The 23,000-nt window shown below is 36.9% G+C and overlaps 1 protein-coding gene across 1 annotated transcript in view; it reads right to left on the bottom strand.

Annotated features, from left to right (window-relative positions):
• Positions 1–8,157: 8,157 nt before the first annotated feature.
• Positions 8,158–23,000, bottom strand: part of LOC149143696 (transcription factor MYB1-like) — a 161,517-nt gene continuing 146,674 nt past the window's right edge. The window contains exon 3 of the mRNA XM_089449998.1: positions 8,158–9,864. Within this exon, the coding sequence (XP_089306124.1) occupies positions 8,756–9,864 (1,109 nt within the window). The 3' untranslated portion in view covers positions 8,158–8,755. The remainder of the gene's footprint in view (positions 9,865–23,000) is intronic.

The raw sequence follows: 23,000 nt of genomic DNA on the forward strand, positions 1-23,000 counted from the left end.
GGAAGAAGATAGAGAAAGTTGCATATGAATGCATTGCTAAATGGTCATTAGAGAAATTTCAGCCTAAGATATATGTAGACAATTTTTTAATATTACTTTATTTTTATCTTTGTTCCACAACATTTATTAGCACGAGATTTAATAAACAAATTTAATATATTATTTCTCTTTTTTTACTTGTATTCAAATCTCTCAATATATATGACACTTTTATTAAAATAATTGTCTATATATATTTTACATTTAAATTTAATTCTCTATATTTATATTTTATATTTCACTGTCTAGATATATTTTATATTTAACTATTTAATATTTAACTATGGTGTAGTCTAACTTATAGATGAAATAAACTTTTCCACTGGAATCTGGTAAAACAATTTCATGAAAGAATATGATTTTTTGTTGTTTAAAATGCATTTTTGAATGCATAAATAGATTCAACGCCCTTAAAAAAGCCCTTGGGGCACTCAAATTATACAGATTAAACAATTTAAACTCAATTTTTTAAAAATCTTTGTCAGATTTTGGTTTAAAACAACCAAAAAAAATGTCGTGAAAAATGTCATTTCGTCTATAATTTAAACTACGCCATAAATTATATTTTTAAATATATATTTTATATTTAATTGTGTTTTTTAGTGTTTTTTTTACATGATTATTAATGTCAAATGGGTCCACATTTTAATTTATATTTTTTCACTAATATCAAGATTTCAAGATTTAAATTGCATTAATGATTTTTTCGATATTCTAATTCATATGAGTAGGGTAAGTAAATAATATTAATACAATATTTCACAAATACCTAAATTAATAACAAAATATTTCACCGATACCCAAAATAATAATAAAAAATTTCACGAATACCCAAATTAAACAATTTAAAATTATAAGTCATGTACCTCTTTTTAAATTTAAAGGATTTTGATTGGTTTACATGATATGACATGGAAACTACATGAAAATTTCATGGGCACTTTTAAGCTCAAAATTTCATATGCAAACATACCTTTCAATGCTGCTAATTTTTCATATTATCAATGCATGATTTATGTTATAGTTTCATATGGAGCGGGCTTCAAAATCCCTAGCTTTCAAAATATCGGGGGGCACTTTTACAAAATGAGGTCCAAAGACTACAAGAGTACCTTACAGAGTACAGGGAATCATTGACCAAAATCGAGTGTACAATTATGTCTGATGGATGGACTGATGGTAGATCTCGCACCATATTACTTTTCTTAATTGTTTGTCCAAAAAGTACTTTGTTTCTCAAATCTATTGATACATATGATTAGGTGAAGGATGGACAATTACTATTTCGTCTTTTAGATGAGTAGTTATGGAAGTAGTGGTTGAAAATGTTGTACAAGTGATCACAAATAATGTCTCTGACTATGTTGTAGCTAGAAGATGTTAGAAGAAAAACACTCTAACATTTGGTGGTCTCCACATGCATCACATTGTTTCGACCTCATGCTTGAGGATATTGACAAAATTGAATGGGTGAATAAGTGTGTGGATGATGTAAAATCCGTAGCTAGATACATCTACAACCACTCATGGGTTTTGATCCTTATGAAAAAGCACACTAGGGGTAAAGAGCTTGTTCGATCAGTCATCACATGATTTGCAACAAACTTCATTTCATTGCAATCCCTTGTTCAACAAAAATCCAACTTGAAGCAGATGGTTGACTAGGTATTTGACAAAATATTTTGGTCAAAGGCAGAGGAAATTGTGTTATTTAGTGAGCCTCTTATTAGAGTTTTGCATATGGTATATAGTGATGGGTTTTGTTTATGAGGCCATGGATCAAGCCAAAGAAAAAATAAAGGGAGCATATGGGTATAAAAGGCAAAGTACATTCATCTATGGAAAATCATTGATGAAAGATGGAACAAGCAACTTCATAGACCTTTACATGCAGTTGGTTACTACTTAAATCCAAGGTATGTAATTTTGGATTTCAATGCTCATTGCTTATAAGCTTTAACTTTTAATTTTGTCAGTGATTGCTAATTAGAAAAGCTAATGCTCATTGCTTATAAGCTTTAACTTTTAACTTTTGTCATTCATTGCTAATTAGAAATGATTTACAAAATATTTGAAATTGGTTGATGAATATGTTTTTGTTTTATGAACTTTGAAGGTACCATTACATTACAAATTTTGAAGCTTATGGAGAGGTATTAGGGGGATTATGTAAATGTATTGATCGCATGGTCCCAGATTCCAAGACTCAAGATCAAATTCATAACAAACTCTTGAATTTCAATGATAGTATCAGTGCTTTTGGCATTTTTATCGCTATAAGAAATGGAGCAAAGTATCCCCCAACTAAGAACTATCAAAATTTGCAAATTATTATATTACTCATTTCAATTTCCAATTGTTGAGTCCAAGTTTAAAGTTTCAAATTCATTTGCTAATAATTCTGTCTTCCACCCTTTTTGTAGCCTATTGGTGGCAACAATTTGGTGGTGAAAGTGCTTCAGGATGTGAGCAAAATTGGAGTGTGTTTAAGTGTATACAAACTAAGAAGAGAAATCAATTGGAGCAAAAGCGGTTGAATGACATGGTTTTTGTTTAGTGCAACCTTAGGTTGATCCGCAACCAATTGTTGAACAAAACCCTTGAATCAAGCAACATTGTCTTCGTTGACTTTGATCCAACATCAAAATGGGTTGTGAAGAGTCAAGCACCAAAGTTCAACAGTGAAGACCTTTCTTGGTTGGACTTAGATCCACCTCCACGGGTTGCAGAGGCAAATATATCAAAAGTACTAGTAACAACTTCAAGGCCAGGGAAATCAAGCCATAATCCCATTGCAGACTTGGATGCTACTCATTCTGCAAATGAAGATGAGGAGTATCAAGATGATAATTCCAATAATGATATTGACAATTAGCACTTGTAGGTTGAAGTTGTAGTAATGTAGACTGTAGTATCATACCATCATGTTATTTTGTACTATAGAGGCTTTTTAGAGCATGTGTCTTGACGTTTTTTGGTTCAGCGATGTTTTGCATAAGTGCTATTTTGGTTATATGCATTATTACTTGGTATATAAATGATAACTTTGCATATTTGTGTATAAATGGTTTGGATTCCTATGAATGCACATGAATATATATGTTTCTCTTTAAAATATGAATAGTTTATGTGTTTTTGGTAAACTGGTTTTTTGGTTCGTTTTTTTCACTACTTTTATTGATTCCCGGTCCACAAGGCTCGGTTTTGATAACATTGGTTAGCCCCATATGCCCTAGTGTGGTAGCTAAGCACTAGTCATATCTTCTAGCAAAACAAATTTACATTAATTTATTTTTGTTTCATGTAGATCTAGAAATTTTTGGTTTTATTACACAAAATTCAACCCTAAAAACCCTAGGTTGCATGGTAGATTGCTTAAGCATTAAGTTTGAAAATCACCTTTACAGAAATCTGCCTCCTTGTCCCTAAAATTTACATTTAAATATGCTAAAGTCGATCACCTTACATGGTTGTTTATTGATTGTACTTTTCAGATTTAGAGACTGAAATTCTTCAGATTTACAAGTGTTTTAGTTTTAGTTTCACTCAATTTCACAGCTAATTCGAAACAATCTGTTGTGATGCACTTAACTTAGGGTTTTAAATAATTCATTTTTGAGGTGTGTTTATAATGGCATTTAACAACATTTCAGATCTAGAATTTAAGGGATCAAATACACATAATAAGTATCTCACAAACCCTACTTCTACCTTAATAAAATATGAAGAATCAAATCTGAACTTAGCCGTTGAGAATTAACTTGATTAAAAATCATACATAGTTGATTCAAGTAGGTCACTTAGGCCATCTAATGTTTCTTACCTTTGGGAACCTATTTGCTATTAGGGAAACCCCACTTGCATTGGACTACCCAACAAAAAGTGAAGGAAGTAGTTACTGAAGTGACAATTACAACTTTTCTGAATTATGCTTAAAGACTTTGCACTAAGGGGTGTAAGTTTAGGTGATAACAATGATAATAAAGGTTATAATGGTCAATGTGGCAATCTTGTGCCCTCATGATTAGTCAATACCACATGTATCATTATTATTACTGTCCAATTTTAAATGTCCTGCATAGGTTACGTAATGCCCATGAGTTGCCTGTACTATTTTGTTGATAAAGAAACCCTTAAATTTTTTAAAAATGGTTGGGATTGGAAATCTAATTTGCATGTATCCAAATACAGGGAAATGATGTGTGTGTGCATGCGCGCATAAGTGCACCAAATTCCTGCCAAGAAGAAGGCTAAACTCATCCAACTATTAATTTGGTGACATACTGGCTACCAAATGGGCCTATGCTAATCCATTATCCCGTTTAAAGTTAAAATCCCATTGCACAAGGGTTGTAACAGCTTTGATTTACTCTGGAAAAATGGCAGTTGCATGGCAATTGCAGACATCTGGGAAATGTTGGACAGGGATAGGACTAAAAAGAATCAACTATACAACTATTACACAAATCCACTACCTTAGTACATGATCCTAGCAGAATTGCCTAGATTATATTTACACTGAATATGTTTGTCCAGAGCTGAAAATGTCCCACTCATGGGTCGAAGAAAGATAAATAAAATAGCCCAAGGGGTTAGCTTAACTGGCTGTCACCTTGTTGCTAGACATTTGGCTAGTTCCTAGTTACAAATGTGGGAAGCATCCCTTGGATTTACCCTTGAGCTTTTTCTTGGGGGAAAATATATATGCCAAAAAAACAGAAACATAGAAAATTAAGATCTCCCAATATATTTCACTCCAAGTGGATTTGGATACACAAAAATTCAGATCCCGGATCCTCACAGGGGAATCCAGTAACATAGTGCAAGTTTCTTTAACAAATATCCAATGTTCCACCAAGGTTCCGGGACGAGGGGGCGAGGGAGCGAGGGGGCGCGGGAGCGGCCTATGCAAAAGCTCCCTACCATTTTTTAGGAAACGTGGGGGAGCGTCAGGGTCTTAAAAATTTATAAATATAAAATATAATTTATTAATTGAGTCCACTATGACAATTTGGTTTGAATTGAAAAGCTGTAAAGCATGATCATTGATATGAATATCATTTGACATTATCCAAATTTATAATATCATATAAAATAATAAATTTAAAATTCTAATTCAGCTTGTCAAATTCTAATTTAGATTTTGGTTAGACAGAGGGAGAGCTTCAACTTGATAGGTAGCCACTGAATTCTGTGAAAAGGTAAATGAACAGATCAGGAACACTGCATTGGCAGTAGAAGGGGCAACTACAATCGGTTGTCCAACTGTATTGGATCCAACAGCTAGAAAGTTTGTTATATTATATATAATATAGATAGTACACCATATGCTGAAAGAAGAGTTTTAGTTCCAGGGGAGATGAGAAGATCACATGAAAGAGTTTCTGACAGTTTACTATCAAATGACATTGACTGCAGGATGACCATCTGCGAACCAACTTGGGTGACCAACGATGGCATGGATAATTTGTCTACCTTATTAGAGCAATGCCATGCAGTTCAAACTTCAAACTAGTAGTGTATTTTAGGGGTGAAAATAATTTTCAGACCTGAGAATTCAAGCTGAGCAACTGTGCTCTGTGTAAATTTTGTAACTATATAAATTCATATATAACGACAGTGCCTGAGATTTCTTGCTGCCCATAGTATTTTGTCATGCTTGCAGTAAACGCATGTTAGTCTATAGTCCACCCAATTATTTCCCACATGACATAGGTGTTGCTTCCATAGTTTGTATGTCAATGTCATGCAAATTAAAAACACAAACTGAATGTCTCATATTCTTTGCCTGTCACTCCAATTATCTTTGTACTAATTTAGGTCTATTAAATCATAAACTATAAGCAAGGCCATTTTTTGGGAGCGTGGGGAAACGTCCCCTCAGGGAAGGGAAACGTTTCCCTGGCAAGTCCCCTCGAGTTTCCTCCATTTTGGGAGCGTGGGGAAACGTCCCCTACTCGTCCCCAAGTCCCCGGAGCGCGGGGGAGCGAGGAAACTAGACCCCTAGGAGGGGGGGCGAGTCCCCGTGGAACACTGCTGAGAATTCAAGCTGAGCAACTGTGCTCTGTGTAAATTTTGTAACTATATAAATTCATATATAACGACAGTGCCTGAGATTTCTTGCTGCCCATAGTATTTTGTCATGCTTGCAGTAAACGCATGTTAGTCTATAGTCCACCCAATTATTTCCCACATGACATAGGTGTTGCTTCCATAGTTTGTATGTCAATGTCATGCAAATTAAATACAAAACTGAATGTCTCATTCTTTGCCTGTCACTCCAATTATCTTTGTTCTAATTTAGGTCTATTAAATCATAAACTATAAGCAAGGCCATTTTTTGGGAGCGTGGGGAAACGTCCCATAGGGAAGGGAAAGTTTCCCTGGCAAGTCCCCTCGAGTTTCCTCCATTTTGGAGCGTGGGGAAACGTCCCCTACTCGTCCCCAAGTCCCGGATCGCGGGGGAGCGAGGAAACAGACCCTAGGAGGGGGGGCGAGTTCCGTGGAACACTGCAAATATCTACAAAGGGGAATTAAAAATTACTTCATTTTGCAAAACTGGAATCTATTCCTACCTTGGCATAATAAAGGACACCTTTAAATTTCCATGTAACATAATCTCCAAGTTTGTTAAGCAAAACAATGGCAAGGAAGAAATTGCAGTAGTTGTTTGTTTCTTCAACTAAGTAGGGCACATTTGGCTCCAAGGCAGAAAACCATAAAAACCATGGTATCTGAAATGTTTGTTGAGGTCAAAGTATGCATAGATAAAAATGGGATTTTCATTTGCATTAACATCCCAAAAATAAAGGAAATTCCTTCTTCCCTGTGATGCAAGTACTTGTCATTCCCACATCCCTGAGATGCCAGTATTCTTTTATTTCACCACACATCTTTCTGCATCCCTCTTTGATCTTTACATTGTGAAGTTTCCACTCTGACAACATCATAGAAAATCAATCCATAATATAATCATTAACCAACTCTCTATTGTCAATTTCAACTAAACCGCCAGCTCCAGAATTATCCATGTAAACAACCTATCACTGACATTGCACTCAAATAAAACAAGGCCACAAAAACAGATCCTTGTTCCCAACATTCTTCTGAAAAAAACAGGTCCTGTGCTGCATAATCATCAAGATTAAACTTAATTGCAACAGAAGTCAAGCTGCAATGCCTGCATTTTTTTATTGCCAGTCTTTCAAATTGGAAATCACCAAATCAACTAAGAATCATCTCCAATAGTCTGCTAATATTTCCAATCATTCAAAGCCACCCTCAAGTTGGCATAGGTCACAACTCAGCCAGCTCCAAGATAGGGTTGCATAAATGTCTCGGCCAGCTGCTTTGCTATTATTCTTAACATTTTTGTCAGATGCATATTCTTTTGTTGCATAATCTAAAGATCAACATTGAAAGTTGAACCACCATTTATATACCCGTGATATCGACATACGGAAGATCCTAATTACCCTTCTTGCAGATATCATGGTTATTTTACCCAAAATACCAAGACTTTAAAGCTAAGTTGCACAAAGCGCTGAAACGTTTCAGAGTTTCCAAAATGGGTACGTTTAGAAACGTCACCTCCCAAAAATGGAAACGTCGTATATATATATATATATATGAAAAGAAATTTATAAATGAGTAACACATTATCTTGCAAGAAAAAGGTAATAAGACCCATAAATGACAATTTATAAGGAAAACCAAGTCTATATTAACTCTCATAGATGATTACACGATGGTCGAGTTTCGGAGTTTTCGGTACAGGTACAGCCAGAAACACCGGGTTCCTAGAAGTTTCGTGCAACATAGCTTTAAAGCTTGCAAATTTGAAATTACCTTCTTTTCGGACTTTATGATTATAAAGTACACTTCTCATATGCAGATCATCAATCAATTATTTTTTCTAATAGCTATTAGCAACCATGCTTGCTGCTTGTGGTTTAGAAAAATCAAAACATTAACTGCTGATAGAACTCCAAACATTTACAGAATCTTAACCTTTGATTATAGCAAAATCTAGTTATTACTTATGCCTACTCTTCTCCAATAGGGAAGTAGTAAACAAAAGAAATTCCTATAGTAAAGGCATCTCAAATAACACCCGAATTTTATGTTAATTGTAGAAATGGAATTTGTCAACTAGAGAAATGACACTCAGCTCATTATCATCGTATCCATTACACTTCAATGGACAAAAATAAAGGCTAAAATGTTGACAAGGAATGGTGACGTAGAGTCTATGGATTGAGTACTGCCAATAGGGATCAATGTAAAATTATTCTGATTTGAAGAGAAAAGCTTCTTTCCAAGGAAACACATTTATTGGTTGAAACATTTATTTTGCCCACTAGGACGGACTATTCTAGTATGGTACACTTGAATAAAAGAAGCCCTAAACAGAAGCATACTCTGATAAAGGATAGTACTGCAGAGATCCTAAACTAAACGTAAACGTCTATTGCTGTCACAATAATTTAGTTCTCACATATAGTGCCAAGCTCACCTCAATTCAATCATATGATATATCCAACCACTAACTTCCCTATAGCTAACTGGCTCAAGCTGGCTCGAGTCTTCTTACTGCAAATGCAGGTCATGAGATCAAAGCCTCGTTGACATCAGGAAATTGCTCATATTTGAAATTGTGGATGCAGCCCATCACATATACTTATAAAGACCTTGACTGAAGATCCAGGCATATCATTCAGCTATTTGGTCTCTTTGCCTGTTCTCCTAAGTGATGCAGTTGAAGAGCTGCCCAAGTATGTCTTGAGATCTCAGTGGAAACCAATTCCCGCATCATATTTACTAAACCATCACCAACTTGATTAGCACCAAAGTGCAAGTTCTGTTCCATACCATTATGTTGAGGTTGATTTATCTGAGAATGAAGCATTGGGATCATCATCTGGGCAATCGCCGTATGTAAAGCTACAGAAATGTTTTTCTCTATGGAACTTTCAGAAGATGCACTACCTACTCCCAACATTTTATATAAATCAAAAGAATTTGAAATTCTATTACTGGCTGCAAAAGAATCTTCTGCAAATTCAATATATTCAGGACCTAACAAAGAGCCTTTCGTGTGATTTTCATTCTCACATCCTTGAGTTTGTGCTCCACAGCAACCACGACCGCATCTGCTAGGTACTCCTAGGAAGCTTTCATTGCAGAATGACCTACAAAATGCTGGTGGACTGCGAGATGCAAAACAAGAATTATCAAGCTTTTCATGTTTCAAGGGAGGGACATCTCCAGGGGTTGTTTCAGACATGAAAAACTTAGGTTGCATGGATCTGCCAGCAATCTTGATGTTAGTTGCAAGAGGACTGTAGCGGCTAAATGCACTCAAACGAGGAGTTGGGCGAATAATGTTATCAGATAATTTTGCTTCAGTTCTGTGCTCAGTAGCTTGTGTCTGGCCATCCTCCTCTTGAACCTCACTTTCCCTACTCTTGTCATCTAACTGAACAGCTAGGTTGTCTTCTGCCATCTGCTGGTTAAATAAGGGATGACTTCCAACTTCACCCCTATCCTCCCCGGTCTTCAGAGAATCAATGGCCCTATCTGAGCTCGTATCATCTGAGAATAACCCACTCCTTTCCATATTACTGAATTCTCCTTTCACCTTTTCAGACCCATTGGGGGGTGATTCCTTCTTCCATTTATCAATTCCAAGGTATTTGCGTCTTAGAGTTGAATTCCAGTGATTCTTTATTGCATTATCAGTTCTCCCCTGGAGCATCCTTGCAATGGATGCCCATTTATTTCCATGGATTGCATGAGCAGCAACAATTGCTCTATCTTCTTCATCTGCATTTGCAAACTTGAACTATAAATAAGAAGATTTACAAAATATAACACAGATTTTGGAATTACAATGTTCAAGAAATTCTAATCCTGCTAGAAATTCATGTTAAATTGTCAAAGCAACAATAAAGTTTAAACTTTAAACAAGAGGAAACTGATCTAAGAATGACTGCAAAGTATCTTATTGCTGGCAAACATAAAAAGAAGGAATCCGGTCATATATTGGCATCATCTATATATTAGTGCAAAATGTAAAAATAAACAAAACACAAAACAAGGCTGTAAAGCACACAATCAGTATTCATTAATAACAAATTAGGTAAGATGTGTGATGATATTTCATATCCATCTGCAACAAGTTTTCCATTAAAGCTTCACACAACCATAAGCTTCATCAAGAATACAGTTACACCAGAATTCGAATTTATGCTTCCTAATTGTTCAGATGTAGTAAAACTTAAAAGCCCTCTGACCTCCTTTTTTGTAAAATCAATAATAGAAAAACTATTTTCCCTATAACCACCACCAGTTATCCAATAACGTTGGCTTGTTGGCAAACAGGTCAGAAAAATTTCATGAATCCAACATTCAAGGGTCAAAAGGCATTGACAAATGGTTAGATATAAAGATCAATCTGCTTGGAACAATTGAATGTGGTGACAAAATAGGGAACTGTTCCATATTTCCTACCAGGTTTTCTAATCAAGTTACACTGAAAGTCTACATTTCCTGACACAATCAAAAGGCAAAGTGTCGAGAAAACTTCATACTCTGCTACAGGCACTTTATGGAAATAGGCCATGTCTTGGGGTCAATATACTGGAACGCAACTTATGAGTTCCAAACCAGTCTCTGATAACTGTTGAAATATGATTGAGACTTCTGGTGTCTATAGAAGTCTTAGTCTTTTTAATCTTGAAAGAGTCTCAAGGCACATAGAAACTAAATAAATCTGTTTAAAGCTGGTAGGAGGATGGAGACAAATCATTCCCTTTAACATCTCCTAAGAAGTTTTAGCCAAGTAAACAGCAAACACAATCACACCTGTCATGACTAGGATTGCATAACTACAAACCTATGAGATTTATCAAAGGAAGCTAAATCTTAAAAATCAAACTACAGCATGGTAGAGCATATATTGAGTAAAACAACCTTGAAAAAGTATTTCTTCCTTTAGATCAACTTAGAGTTTGGGATTTCTTTTTAAAAACAAACACATAGCTTGTGTCAGAAGTCTTTTCACCAAGGCAATAGACACACAATATTCTGATTCATCAACTAGAGTCCGAATGAATGGCACAGTTTCATTTGCATAATCAAATACCACATTGGATGTAAGCCTTTCCATCCCATAGGCCAGTTAGCCTCGGGGATGTTTTAATATAACTGTCGTATGTTCTATTATATTCCTTCTGAAGCCATTTCCCTTCGGAGGTAAATCTGTTGCAACCGATACCTTGTATTTATGTAATTTGCAATCATTTAATAATGATTGTTTAGATTCAGGAACGGATTAAGGGAATTTCTCTCTATCTGGCCAATTGTCTCAACATTCAGCAAATGACATTCTCAAAAGTCAATAGAAGGAACATTACACTACCTTGCAGGATAGCAAAGGTTTACATCCCCTGCTACAGGGAACATGAACCTAGAGCAAGGATGCATCCTCGCCCCAGTTCAAGCTCAGAGCCACTGATCCCCCATTGTCTTTCTCGTAAGTGCAGAAAGGCATCCTATAGGTGTCCCACGAGATAGAAGAGGACAAGACACCACGCCCCAAAAACAAAAAGAATAAAATACAATAACTTATTATAATAACTATCTAGGTTATGTTGAATTTATAAGGCTCTTATCAAGACTCTTATGAAATTGGGATCTTTGATAATCCTTGTATCTACACCTACACCCCGAAACCCCAACAAATTTTTTGCCTTAACACTCTTTCTCGAGCCATAAGATTTATAGTCAATGAGCAAGAAAAAAGTTAATTGTGGAGAGCATTTACAATCCAACATTTTTTTATTATTATTATGTGGCGGGGGGGTGAACTACGAGGAGGATTTAATACAAAAATTCAATCACTTTGACCCAACTCCCATGAACATCATACACTAATGACAAAATTCTCATGAGCTTAAATAGTCCAGTTATCACCCATTGGATCAGGTTATCTCATTGAAGTCGGGAATCTCTGTTTGAACAAGTTGGGCTTGTTCCAACACCTTCTTGAGGCAAGACACATGGAAGACATTATGGATGCGACAGTTGTCCAGTAACTTCAACCCATAGGCTACTTCCCTAATTTTTTTGTCAATTTGAAAAGGCCCATGGAATTTTGGAGCCAATTTGCTTTTTCCCTATTGTTTAAGTGATAATCGCTTGTAAGGTTGGAGTCTTACAAACACCCAATCGCCTTCTTCGAACTGTTAGAAAATGTAACTATGTTCGGTCTTCAATAATGTAGTTGAGTCATTATGCAATGTACTTGTCAAAAGAATAAAGAAAAGAATTTTTATTATTGTTGTAACTTATTAAACCATTGGGTTTCATGCTTGGGTCACCATGTTTTAGGTCAAAGTCCCCATTGAGGACTTCTAGGATTTATTCTGAGTCTATAGAGTTATTGTACATTTAAAGAGACCCTTCTTGGGCTTTTGAATCATGTAAAAAGGTTAAGTATTGAGTCAGATATGAATTATGTAACCTCCACACCATGTCGGCCTAAAAGAAGATCAAGTCGACCTAAGGACCCTATTCGATCCCACAAGAAACCTATAAAAGGAAGCTCATGGAATTCATTTGGAGCATCATTCTATCACAAGTTAGAACTCTCTTGTAGCTGGGAAGAAGTGTGAAAATCTCTTGTTGCTAGGCAAAAGTGCGAAGTTCTCTTGTAGCTGGGAAAAGGTGCAAAGTTTGTTGTCGAGAAGCCGAAGTGAATGCGAGTTTGGGGAAGTCTAAGGAGACAAAGAAAATCGAAATTTTGGTGTCTCTCTCTCTCTGTTTCATGTCCTGGATTGGGAGATCGAAGTCTTCCAAGTTTCACTATTGTCGGAACTTGCCAGTTGTCGTAAGTTGCTGCATAGTCGAAGTTGCTGGAAGAGGTTGAAATTCTGGGAGGCTGACTTGGTGTGGAGGGAAGGTCTGGTCTTGGTCTAGCGTGAAGAGTCTCAAAGAATAATGTTGAAAGGAAGAATTATCTTGACTGGGTTTTCCCCCCGAGGGGGGGTTTTCCCTGGCATGTGCCTACATTTGGTGTCTATTGTTTATCTGCTGCTACTTTTGATAATTGCTTGATGAACTAAAAAAAGAAGATATAAAGAATCATAATAATAATAAACAACACAAGTAATTATCAAGAACAAGAAAATCTTTACTACCTTCCTGGTTTTCTAACATGGTATCAAAGCTTTGGTGAAGAAGAAAGAAAGAGGCAGTCTCAAGCACTTGATCCATTCATAGGTACTAACTCAGGGAAGGAGTCTATTATATTCAAGGAAGATGTCTAACTCAATCAAGGGTGAGAACAAACTTGAAGGATCCTCTAACTTCAGGTCCTGGAAGAAGAGGATTGACCTAATCCTCGAAAAGAACAAGGTGTTGAATTTGGTAAGAGGAAATGTAAAGAAGCCTACAGAAGAAGCCAGTGATGTCAACAAAGCGAAATACAAGGAATTAGAATTGGTGGCCATGACTTTGATGGTAGAAGGGATAAAGGACAATCTTGTCCCATTCATAGCCAACATCGATCATGCTCAAGAAATGTATGAAGCCTTGTCGAAGTTGTTTACTATTAAGAACATTGGACAAGTAGCAAGTTTGAAGAATGAGCTAAGGACTACGAAGATGACTAAAGAAGGTATTGTGGCAACCTTCTTTGTGAAGATAGCTAGACTCAAGGATGATCTCTTAGCCATTGATGAGATTTTTCCAACCAATTAACTTGTGATCACTATTCTATTAGGATTGCCACCCTCTTGGGGTGCATTTGTTGCAGGTCTCAACAGTTGGAAGGTAGCTCCCACCTTTGAAGAATTATGGACTACCTGCAGTCAAGAAGAATTAAGGATCTCAATGGTTGCCAATCTTGAAGAAGTATCAACTACATACATTGATCATCATAAAGGAAAGAGATCAAAGGGACCAAGGAAGAAAGTTGACATGTCCAAGATAATGTGCTATCAATGTCATAAGAAGGGTCACTACAAAAGTGATTGTCCCGAGAATCCAAAGAATAAGAAGAGAGGAAGGGATCAAGCCAACCTTGTTGTAGAAGGAGACTCAAAGAAAGTCAAGCCCGAAGAACCCGACATTAGGGACTTACACTATTAAGCCCTTTGCTTGTAGCTTTATATATCTTGTTTTATATGTTTTAGAATTTTTTAGGTTTTTAACATATTTTGGAGAAGACATTTTTGTATTGTTTTTATAAGTTTGTAGGTATCCCGCAAGCTTTGGAAGGAGCCCCCAACAACTCCCAAAGATAAGAATCTCGTGTCTTTTCATTTTTGGGTTCATGTACTCATTTATTATGTTAAATACTAATCACCTTTCTCCCTCTACTGTCTTGATTAGGAAAAACATTTGCAAGGAGGAGCATCTCTCAAGAAAAGGAACAAAGGTGTGCTTTAAATACATTGATTGAAAGGATTATTCATTTGATGATCTATTACTAACTTTGTTATGACTATATGTATTAAATCTTAGTGATTCTTGTTTGGGTGATTCATCTCTTGATAAATCTACCCACCCCACACTTAACTGTTTTTGTAGAACCTTACACAAATTCTGGAAAACCCTAATAGAAGGGTATGTTATTGTGAATGTTTGAAAACACTACACTACTTAGGGTGATTGTGGAATGCTAGTTGAAGTTTTATTGATGATATCATGTTTGGGATTTTGGTATGATCTGGAAAACCTAACTTGGTAGGGTTGAATGAGATTATTCATTTGATGATCTATTACTAACTTTGTTATGACTATCTGTATTAAATCTTAGTGATTCTTGTTTGGGTGATTCATCTCTTGATAAATCTACCCACCCCACACTTAACTGTTTTTGTAGAACCTTACACAGATTCTGAAAACACTAAACTACTTAGGGTGATTGTGGAATGCTAGTTGAAGTTTTATTGATGATATCATGTTTGGGATTTTGGTATGATCTGGAAAACCTAACTTGGTAGGGTTGAATGATAAGGTCTAAAATCCCAAACTTTTGAAGTTTTGGTAAAGTTGGGTTTGCTATGTTTCTACATTGAAACCCTAGCTCATTAGGGTTTGGCAGAATGTGTGAGCAAGACCCTTACATTGTCTTAGAAATGTTTTCCTTGGTATGGGTGTGTTTGTCCGATCAAACCCTCGTGTAATCAAGATGGTTGTGTGTCTAACTCTTATTGATCATTGTGAATTTGGGTTTGTCTAACACATGATATGAAACATATTTGCATGATGATGAAATCTAGCCATGTATAGATGTGTCCTCTTGGTTGAATCCCTAGCTTGGTCTAGGTCAAATGTATTAATGTTGTTGGACATATGCTATGTTGCGGGGGAGCGCCCCCCACCCCCCCCCCCGAACCCGCTCCCGAATCGCGCTCCGGGCGGGAGCGGCTCGGCAGCGCGCTCCCAAAATCGTTCCTGGACGGGAGCGATTTTCGGGAGCGCGCTCCCTCAAAAAAAATTGCGCTCCCTGGTCTGTTCGGAATCGACTTAGGGAGCGATCGCTCCGGGAGCGATTCGCGCGGGGCCGGGAGCGGGTCGGCGGAAAAAAATTCCGCGGACCCAAAAAAAATTAAATTTAAAAAAAAAAAATTGGTTTTAAAAGGCCAATGGGCCAAAAAAATATTCATTGTTACTTCATTGAATTTGAGTTTGGAGCTGTAGCAAGAGCAAAGGAGCGAGGAGCAAGTGCTGAGGAGCGAGGAGCAAGTGCCAAGGAGCGAGGAGCAAGCCTGCAGAGGTAAGTAACTTAGTAATTTAGTTAGTTTAGCTAGTTAGGTAGTAATTTAGTTAATTTAATTTAGCTTATTGAGTTTAAAAATCATGTATTTAAATTAAATTAATTAATCCCAATAAATTAAATTAATTTGCAGATTCAAGAATCAAAACCCTACAAACATCAAACACCATGGACCTGGCTATATTTCTTGGCATTTTCCTCTTCCTGGTCCCTTTTATGGTTATTATGGTGCTGGAGAGTAGGAAACGGAGGGGCCAGCCTCAAACTGAAGAGGGGGATGAAGAAGTCGGAGAAAGTCAAATGGGTGAAAACCCCGGTGAGGAGGAGCTGGAGGAGGGTGAACATGACCCTCAAAAAACTAAACAAGACCAAACTCCATTGTGAAAATATGTTAACAGGGCTGAAACAGGGAGAGGGGGTGGAACCACTAAATTTCATTGCCCCCATTGCAACACTGATTACACAGGTTAATACACCCGTGCTAGAAGACACCTCTGCGGGAAAAGGCCATGGGATGGAGAGAAACAAATAGGAATCAAAACTTGTACAGCGGTGTCAGCAGCGGAGAGAGCCAAATACATAAGGGAAGAGGAGGAAGCACAAAACAGAACAAAAAAATCAAGGGGTTTCTTTAAACCAAGCTCACAATCACAAAGAACTCCTTCAGCATCCTCCCAAGGCAGTGGACATGGACATGGAGGCACAGGGTCATCATCTTTAAGGCGTAGAACCATATCAGATTTCCTTGATGAGGGGTGTAGGAATGATGTGGATTCAAAAGTTTACAGATTTCTCTATGCATGTGGGATACCATTCAATGTTCTTCGCTCACCTTATTGGCACGAAATGGTTTCTGCCATAAATGATGCCCCTAAAGGATACAAGAGCCCTGGGTATGACAAGGCAAGAACCGTTGGCCTTGATCATGAAAAAAGCAAAAATATCACATTCTTTGAATAAAATGACAAGTTCTTGGACTGACCATGGGGTGTCCATTGTATCTGATGGATGGACAAATGTAAAAGGCAAGCCATTGATAAGTGTTCTTGTTGTGTCTGTTAGTGCTCCCATCTTTCTAGCCGCACATGATTACTCAGACAAGTTCAAGACCGCCATCAACATTGCAGAAGCATTACTTGAAACAATTGAGCGTATTGGCCCATACAATGTCATCCAAGTCATCACTGATAATGCTCCTAATTGTAAGGCAGCGGGAGCAATTATTGAAGATAAATACCCCAACATATTTTGGTCTGGATGTTTGGTTCACACATTGAACCTTCTGTTGCATGATATTGTCAAAAACAAAAATGAACAATACCAATGGATTGGTAATTTGTACAAGAAAGGCAAACAAATGATAAAATTTATTACAAATCATAGCAATACCCATGGCCTTTTCCGCAGTCACTCGAGATTGGAGTTGCTGAAGATTGCGAAGACTAGATTTGGTAGCTATTACCTCACCTTCAGGCGCCTTTTGAAGGTAAGAGAGGCATTAGCTAGCATGGTATCAAGTCCACATTGGCAGGTGTTAAAGGAAAGGGCTAGAAATGTAACTGACATGGCAGGTTTTGAAATGGTGGAGGAGGCCGCTCTTGATGGGTAGTTTTGGACAAGTGTGAGGCAGGTATTGGATTTCACCAAGCCAATTTATCACATGATTCGGTTTGCAGATACAGACAAACCAGTGATTGGCGAGGTGTATGAGAAAATGGATACCATGTTGGGGGAAATAAAAGACATTGTTCATAATAGAGATCCCAACTTGTACAAACTGATTCATGATTGTGTGTGTGAACGGTGGAATAGGCTTAACCTTCCACTACATTGCTTGGCGTATATCCTTACGCCAAAATACTACTCTACATCTTGGTTGGGCCAACCTGCAGCACGGGGTGGGGTTAGGACCAAACCCCATTTAGATCCAGAGGTAACTAAAGGATATTTGGAAGCATTAGAAAAGTTGGTACCTGACAGGGAGGAATGTGCAGTTGTGCGCCTTGAAATAGGCAGATACTTCAGTGGCACTGGTTTGTATGGTAACTTCCATGCAATGGACGACAAAGAAAAATTTGAATCGCCACATGGTGGGAAACATATGGCGGCCACGGACTTTTGCCAAAATTGGCAAAAAAAATTCTTTCACAGGTTGTAAATTCTTCTTCTGCAGAGAGGTGTTGGAGCACCTACAGCTATAGACATAATGTGAAAAGAAACAGACTCAATGAAAACCGAGCAGAAAGCTTGGTTTATGTGCACTACAACTTGAGGTTGTTGAGTCATTACTGTGATCGGGCTAATGAGGATCCCACATATAAAATTTGGGACAATCACCTAGAGGATGACAATTTGGAGGATGGCATTGTACATATTGAAGAACTAGAAGAGGAACTTGTAAGGGATGAAAATGAAGCAGCTGCAGCAGCCATGCCACCTCCACCTCCACCTCCACCATCCAGTAGCAGTGCTCAAGGTCCGAGTCTTGTTCCTTTGTTGTCGCCACCTCCATCTACACCCTCGCGTGGAGGTTCTAGTTCTGGCCGTCGGTCTGTGCGGGAGACTCCTAGAAGACCACCACGACCTGCTTATACTCCTGGAGACTCTCGTGGCAAGGGCCACATGTAGATTTACAGTTTACTTGTCTTTTTTAGTTTCTATTAGACTTTAGTTTTCATAACTGTTGAGTTTTGAGTCCTTGACTCTTGACTCTTGACTCTTTCATATCATAATGATATTTTTTGTAAACATTATATCATTGTGACAATGAAAATTTGAAGTTTGAAGTTGGGCCTTGGCAATTATAACTCATTGGTAATGATTGTGAATTATGAATATGATGCTTTGTGAAAGACTAAAGTTGTTTCATTTCATCTCATTATTCATGTTTCATTTTATAAATTTTTAACATTTCATATCATGTTAACAGTTAGAAGTTAGGACTTAGAAATATCTTCGATATTACTTCTTGTAATGGTTAAACTTAGCTTACAAGTACAACTTTGGTGATCAATGATGATAAATGTTATTGACTTTTCAATTCTGAAAGCTTGAAGTTGAAACTTTAAGATTGAATTTGATGAATCATGATTTATAAGACTCAATATGTTGCAGTTGTAATATGTATTTTACTAACTTGTGGACATGGTTGATGACGATTATAATTTCTAGATGATTGATGTGATATGGTTCAATGATCAATCTATGTTTTTTTATGTTTTTTATGTCTAATTCATCATTCTACATGTTTTTGTTGACATATATGTATCAAAAATTAAAAAATATAAAAATATATATATATATATATTTTTAAAAAATCGCTCCCGAATTCGCTCCCAAACCGGGAGCTTCTGAAAATGGTCGCTCTCGCTCCCGTTTTCGCTCCCGCTCCCGCTCCCAAGTAACATTGGACATATGATATGCTTATGAATGATTATGGATTCCTAGATATGTGTGTGTTGACCTAGTCATTGATGGTCATAAGTCTTAGGATTTAATGGAAGTCCTTGTCTGAAATTCTTGGATGATGATATTTGGAAATCTCGGGTTTTGTAGCTAAACCCTAGTGAAGTTAAATTATCTAGTATGTGTGATATAACAATTTGAAATCTATTTAGATGATTGTTGGAAAATGAAAATCTAGGGTTTGGCAGTTAAATCCTAGTAGTAACATTGTCTAGTGTGTGTAATAGTGTATTATAACAATCAGAGATCTATGTATTTAATGATTGTTGAGATTGTGAAAATGGAATTCTAGGATTGAACCTTTAAAATCTCTAAAATATGATTTGTGAGATTGTGAAATTGAAATTATAAGGTTCTGGAGTTAAACCTTAGTTGAAGTAGAAATCTCTGATATATGAGGACTATATGATAATTTGAGATTTGTGAAAGATTATTGAAATTTGAATTTTTGGTTGAGATTGATGATTGATTGGAAATCTAGGGTTTCCAACTAACCCTAGTGGTAGTTGGTCATGTTAGTGACTGATTGATGATTGAAAATCGAGGGGTTGGAACTTGGAACTAACCCTAGTGGAAGCTGGTCAAGTTAATGACTAAGTTGTGATTGACTTTGATTGATCCTTTTGTATGAAATTTAGGATTTGTATGAATCCCTAGTGAGAATTCTAACATTTGAAAGGTTGCTAGATGCTTTGTAGATCTATATTTGTGTGAATTGTTTATAGGGTTTGCTATATGTTGAAGGAAGGTATGTCATACATTTGGAAGAAACATTTAAACCTTAGATGGAATGAGAAGTGCTCTGAAGTAGTCGAAGGTGTGTGACAAAAGTCCCAGCGAGACGCTGAAGAGTATATGTCTCTTGTTTGTAATTGGGTTTGGGTATTTGATATATATAAAGATGAAATGCTTCTGTGATTCCGATATGGCTAACATCATGCTTCTATAGATTTGGTTGTACTTGTTATTTAAGTTGTGCAGGTACACGATCTTCAACTTGGTGAAGATGCTCGTTGATGTGATAAGCATGATGAAGATGATGATAACTCTGATGAAATGGTTGGAAGCCATGAAGGATTCTTCCATGACGAAAAAAAGAAGTTGATCTCCCTGAGAAGGCATGAATAAAAGAGAACTTCTTAAGATTACGAGGGAGTCTGGATAGGGAGATGCTTTCTGGTTAAGAGGGAGGGCATAGCTTGGTTTTGAATTGAAGAATGAATTTCGGAGGATATGTTGCTGCATGGGATGTAGGATGGAAAGTGTATGATTGAGAAATATTTTTTCAAAGATTCAGTTTATAGTCCTATTATGGAAAGTTGAGAAGCAACATCAAAGTTGTTTGAAAGACCCCGGAGGTTTGTATTTGATTATGTACATGTGAAAGTATATTATTGATTGGGGTTGTGTTTGTACAGGTGAATCTCTCAAAGGATTTGATAGCATGTTGGTTACCAATCAGTTTGATTGAGAGAGATTCGTCATTCTTGATCTGTTGGATCAAGGGGTGTTAAGGCTTTGTGAATGAAGCATTGCCTGGGAAGACATTTCGCTGGTATTTTGTGCTAATGTCTAGGTCCCGAAGTTGGAAAGGTGGTGTTGGCTATTGAGCTCTATTTTGGATACACACCGGGAATTTTGTGTTGATGGTTAGCAAGTAAACCTAAGGGTACCTAAAGGGGCTGAAAGCTTGAGTCCATCTTAGTCCAACCTGGATAGATTGCCTTGGTTAGGAATCTAGTCCATGGCATTGTGGTGCCTAAACTCTTGAGTGACTGTTTGGATAGATTGATAGATTGCCCTGGTCAAGAATCTAGTCCATGGCATTGTGGTACCTAAAGTTCTTCGTGGTTCATATAGTTTGAGATCTTCCATTGTATTTGTACATTATGAATACCTCCCTAGTTAAGAGGAAGTGTTGGAAAATGTAAGTATGTCCGGTCTTTAATAATGTACTTGAGTCATTATGTAATGTAATTGTCAAATGAATAAAGAAAATAATTTTTATTATTATTGTTGTGACTTATTAAAGCATGGGTTTCATGCTTGGGTCACCCTGTTTTAGGTCAAATTCCCCATTGAGGACTTCTAGGATTTATTTTGAGTCTATAGAGTTATTATACATTTAAAGAGACCCTTCTTGGGATTTTAAATCATGTAAAAAGGTTGAGTATTGAGTCAAATATGAATTATGAAACCTCCACACCATGTCGGCCTGAGGACCCTATTCGACCCCACAAGAAGCCTATAAAAGGAAGCTCATCGAATTCATGTGGAGCATCATTCTATCACAAGTTCAAACTCTCTTGTAGCTGGGAAGAAGTGCGAAAATCTCTTGTTGCTAGGCAAAAGTGAGAAGTTCTCTTATAGCTGGGAAAGGGTGCGAAGATTGTTGCCAGGACAAAGTAAATGCGAGTTTGGGGAGGTCTAAGGACGCAAAGAAAATCAAAATTTTGGTGTCTCTCTCTGTTTCGTGTCCTGGATTGGGAGACCTAAGTCTTCCAAGTTTCACTGTTGCTAGAAGTTGCCAGTTGCCGTAAGTTGCTGCATAGTCAAAGTTGCTAGAAGAGGTCGAAATTCTGGGAGGCTGACTTGGAGTGGAGGGAAGGTCTGGTCTTGGTCTAGGGTGAAGAGACTCAAAGAATACTATTGAAAGGAAGAATTATCTTGACTGGGTTTTCCCCTCGAGGGGTTTTGCCCTGGCATGTGCCTACATCTGGTGTCTATTGTTTTATGTTCTACTACTTTTGGTAATTGCTTGATGAACTAAAAAAAGAAGGTATAAAGAATCGTAATAATAAGAAACATCACAGGTAATTATCAAGAACAAGAAAATCTTTATTGTGTTTCTGATTTTCTAACACAAACCTTCTATTTGATCTATGTTGTTCTGCTTATTGCTTCATTCTATTACGAGCTTTAGCTAAATTTTCTTTTAATATTCAAATGATCTTTTGCTCTTAGACAAGTTGATTCTTCACTGCTTGGACCTTTGTGTCAATTAGTGCAAATTCCTTCCAATTTGGTGGTTCATAACCATATAAGGCCGGGAAGGGAGTCATTTTGGCAAATGTGTGGTAAGCAGAAGTTTACCACCATTCCGCTAAATGCAACCATTTGAACCACTTGTTCTGCCTATATGTCACAAAATAACAGAGGTAAATTTCCAAGCATTTATTTACAATTTATGTTTGTCCATCTATTTGCAGATGGTAAGTTGAACTCATATTAAGGGATATTCCAGTTTGTTTGCAAAATTCTCTCCAAAAGTTCCCTTTAAATTTTGGATCCCTATTGCTCACAATGACCTTCGAAAAACCATGTGATTTATAGATGTTTTTACAGAAGACATCAGCAATCTATTTCATTGAATTCGTTTTGCTGGCTGCCATAAATTGTGAATTTTTAGTTAACTTGTTGACCACCACGAAAATCATATATTTTCCATCAAACATGGGTAATCCCTCAATGAAGTCCATTGATATCTCTTCTCAGTTTTTGTTAGGGATGTGTAAGGGGTGAAGTAACCCTAGTGTCATGATGTCCTCATTTTTACTTTTTGACATGTGTCACACTCAGCGACAAAGTTTTGAATATCTTTACTCATCCCTTCCCAATAAAAGGATGTAGGAACACAGTGATACTGAGAGGGGGGGTGAATCAGTATCACACCAATTATTAACTTACTTTTCTTCTTGAAAAACAATCA

Source organism: Pinus tabuliformis, chromosome X (assembly GCF_031772625.1).
Source record: "Pinus tabuliformis cultivar Carrire ecotype Pingquan chromosome X, CPIR1, whole genome shotgun sequence".
NCBI classification, from domain to species: Eukaryota; Viridiplantae; Streptophyta; class Pinopsida; order Pinales; family Pinaceae; genus Pinus; species Pinus tabuliformis.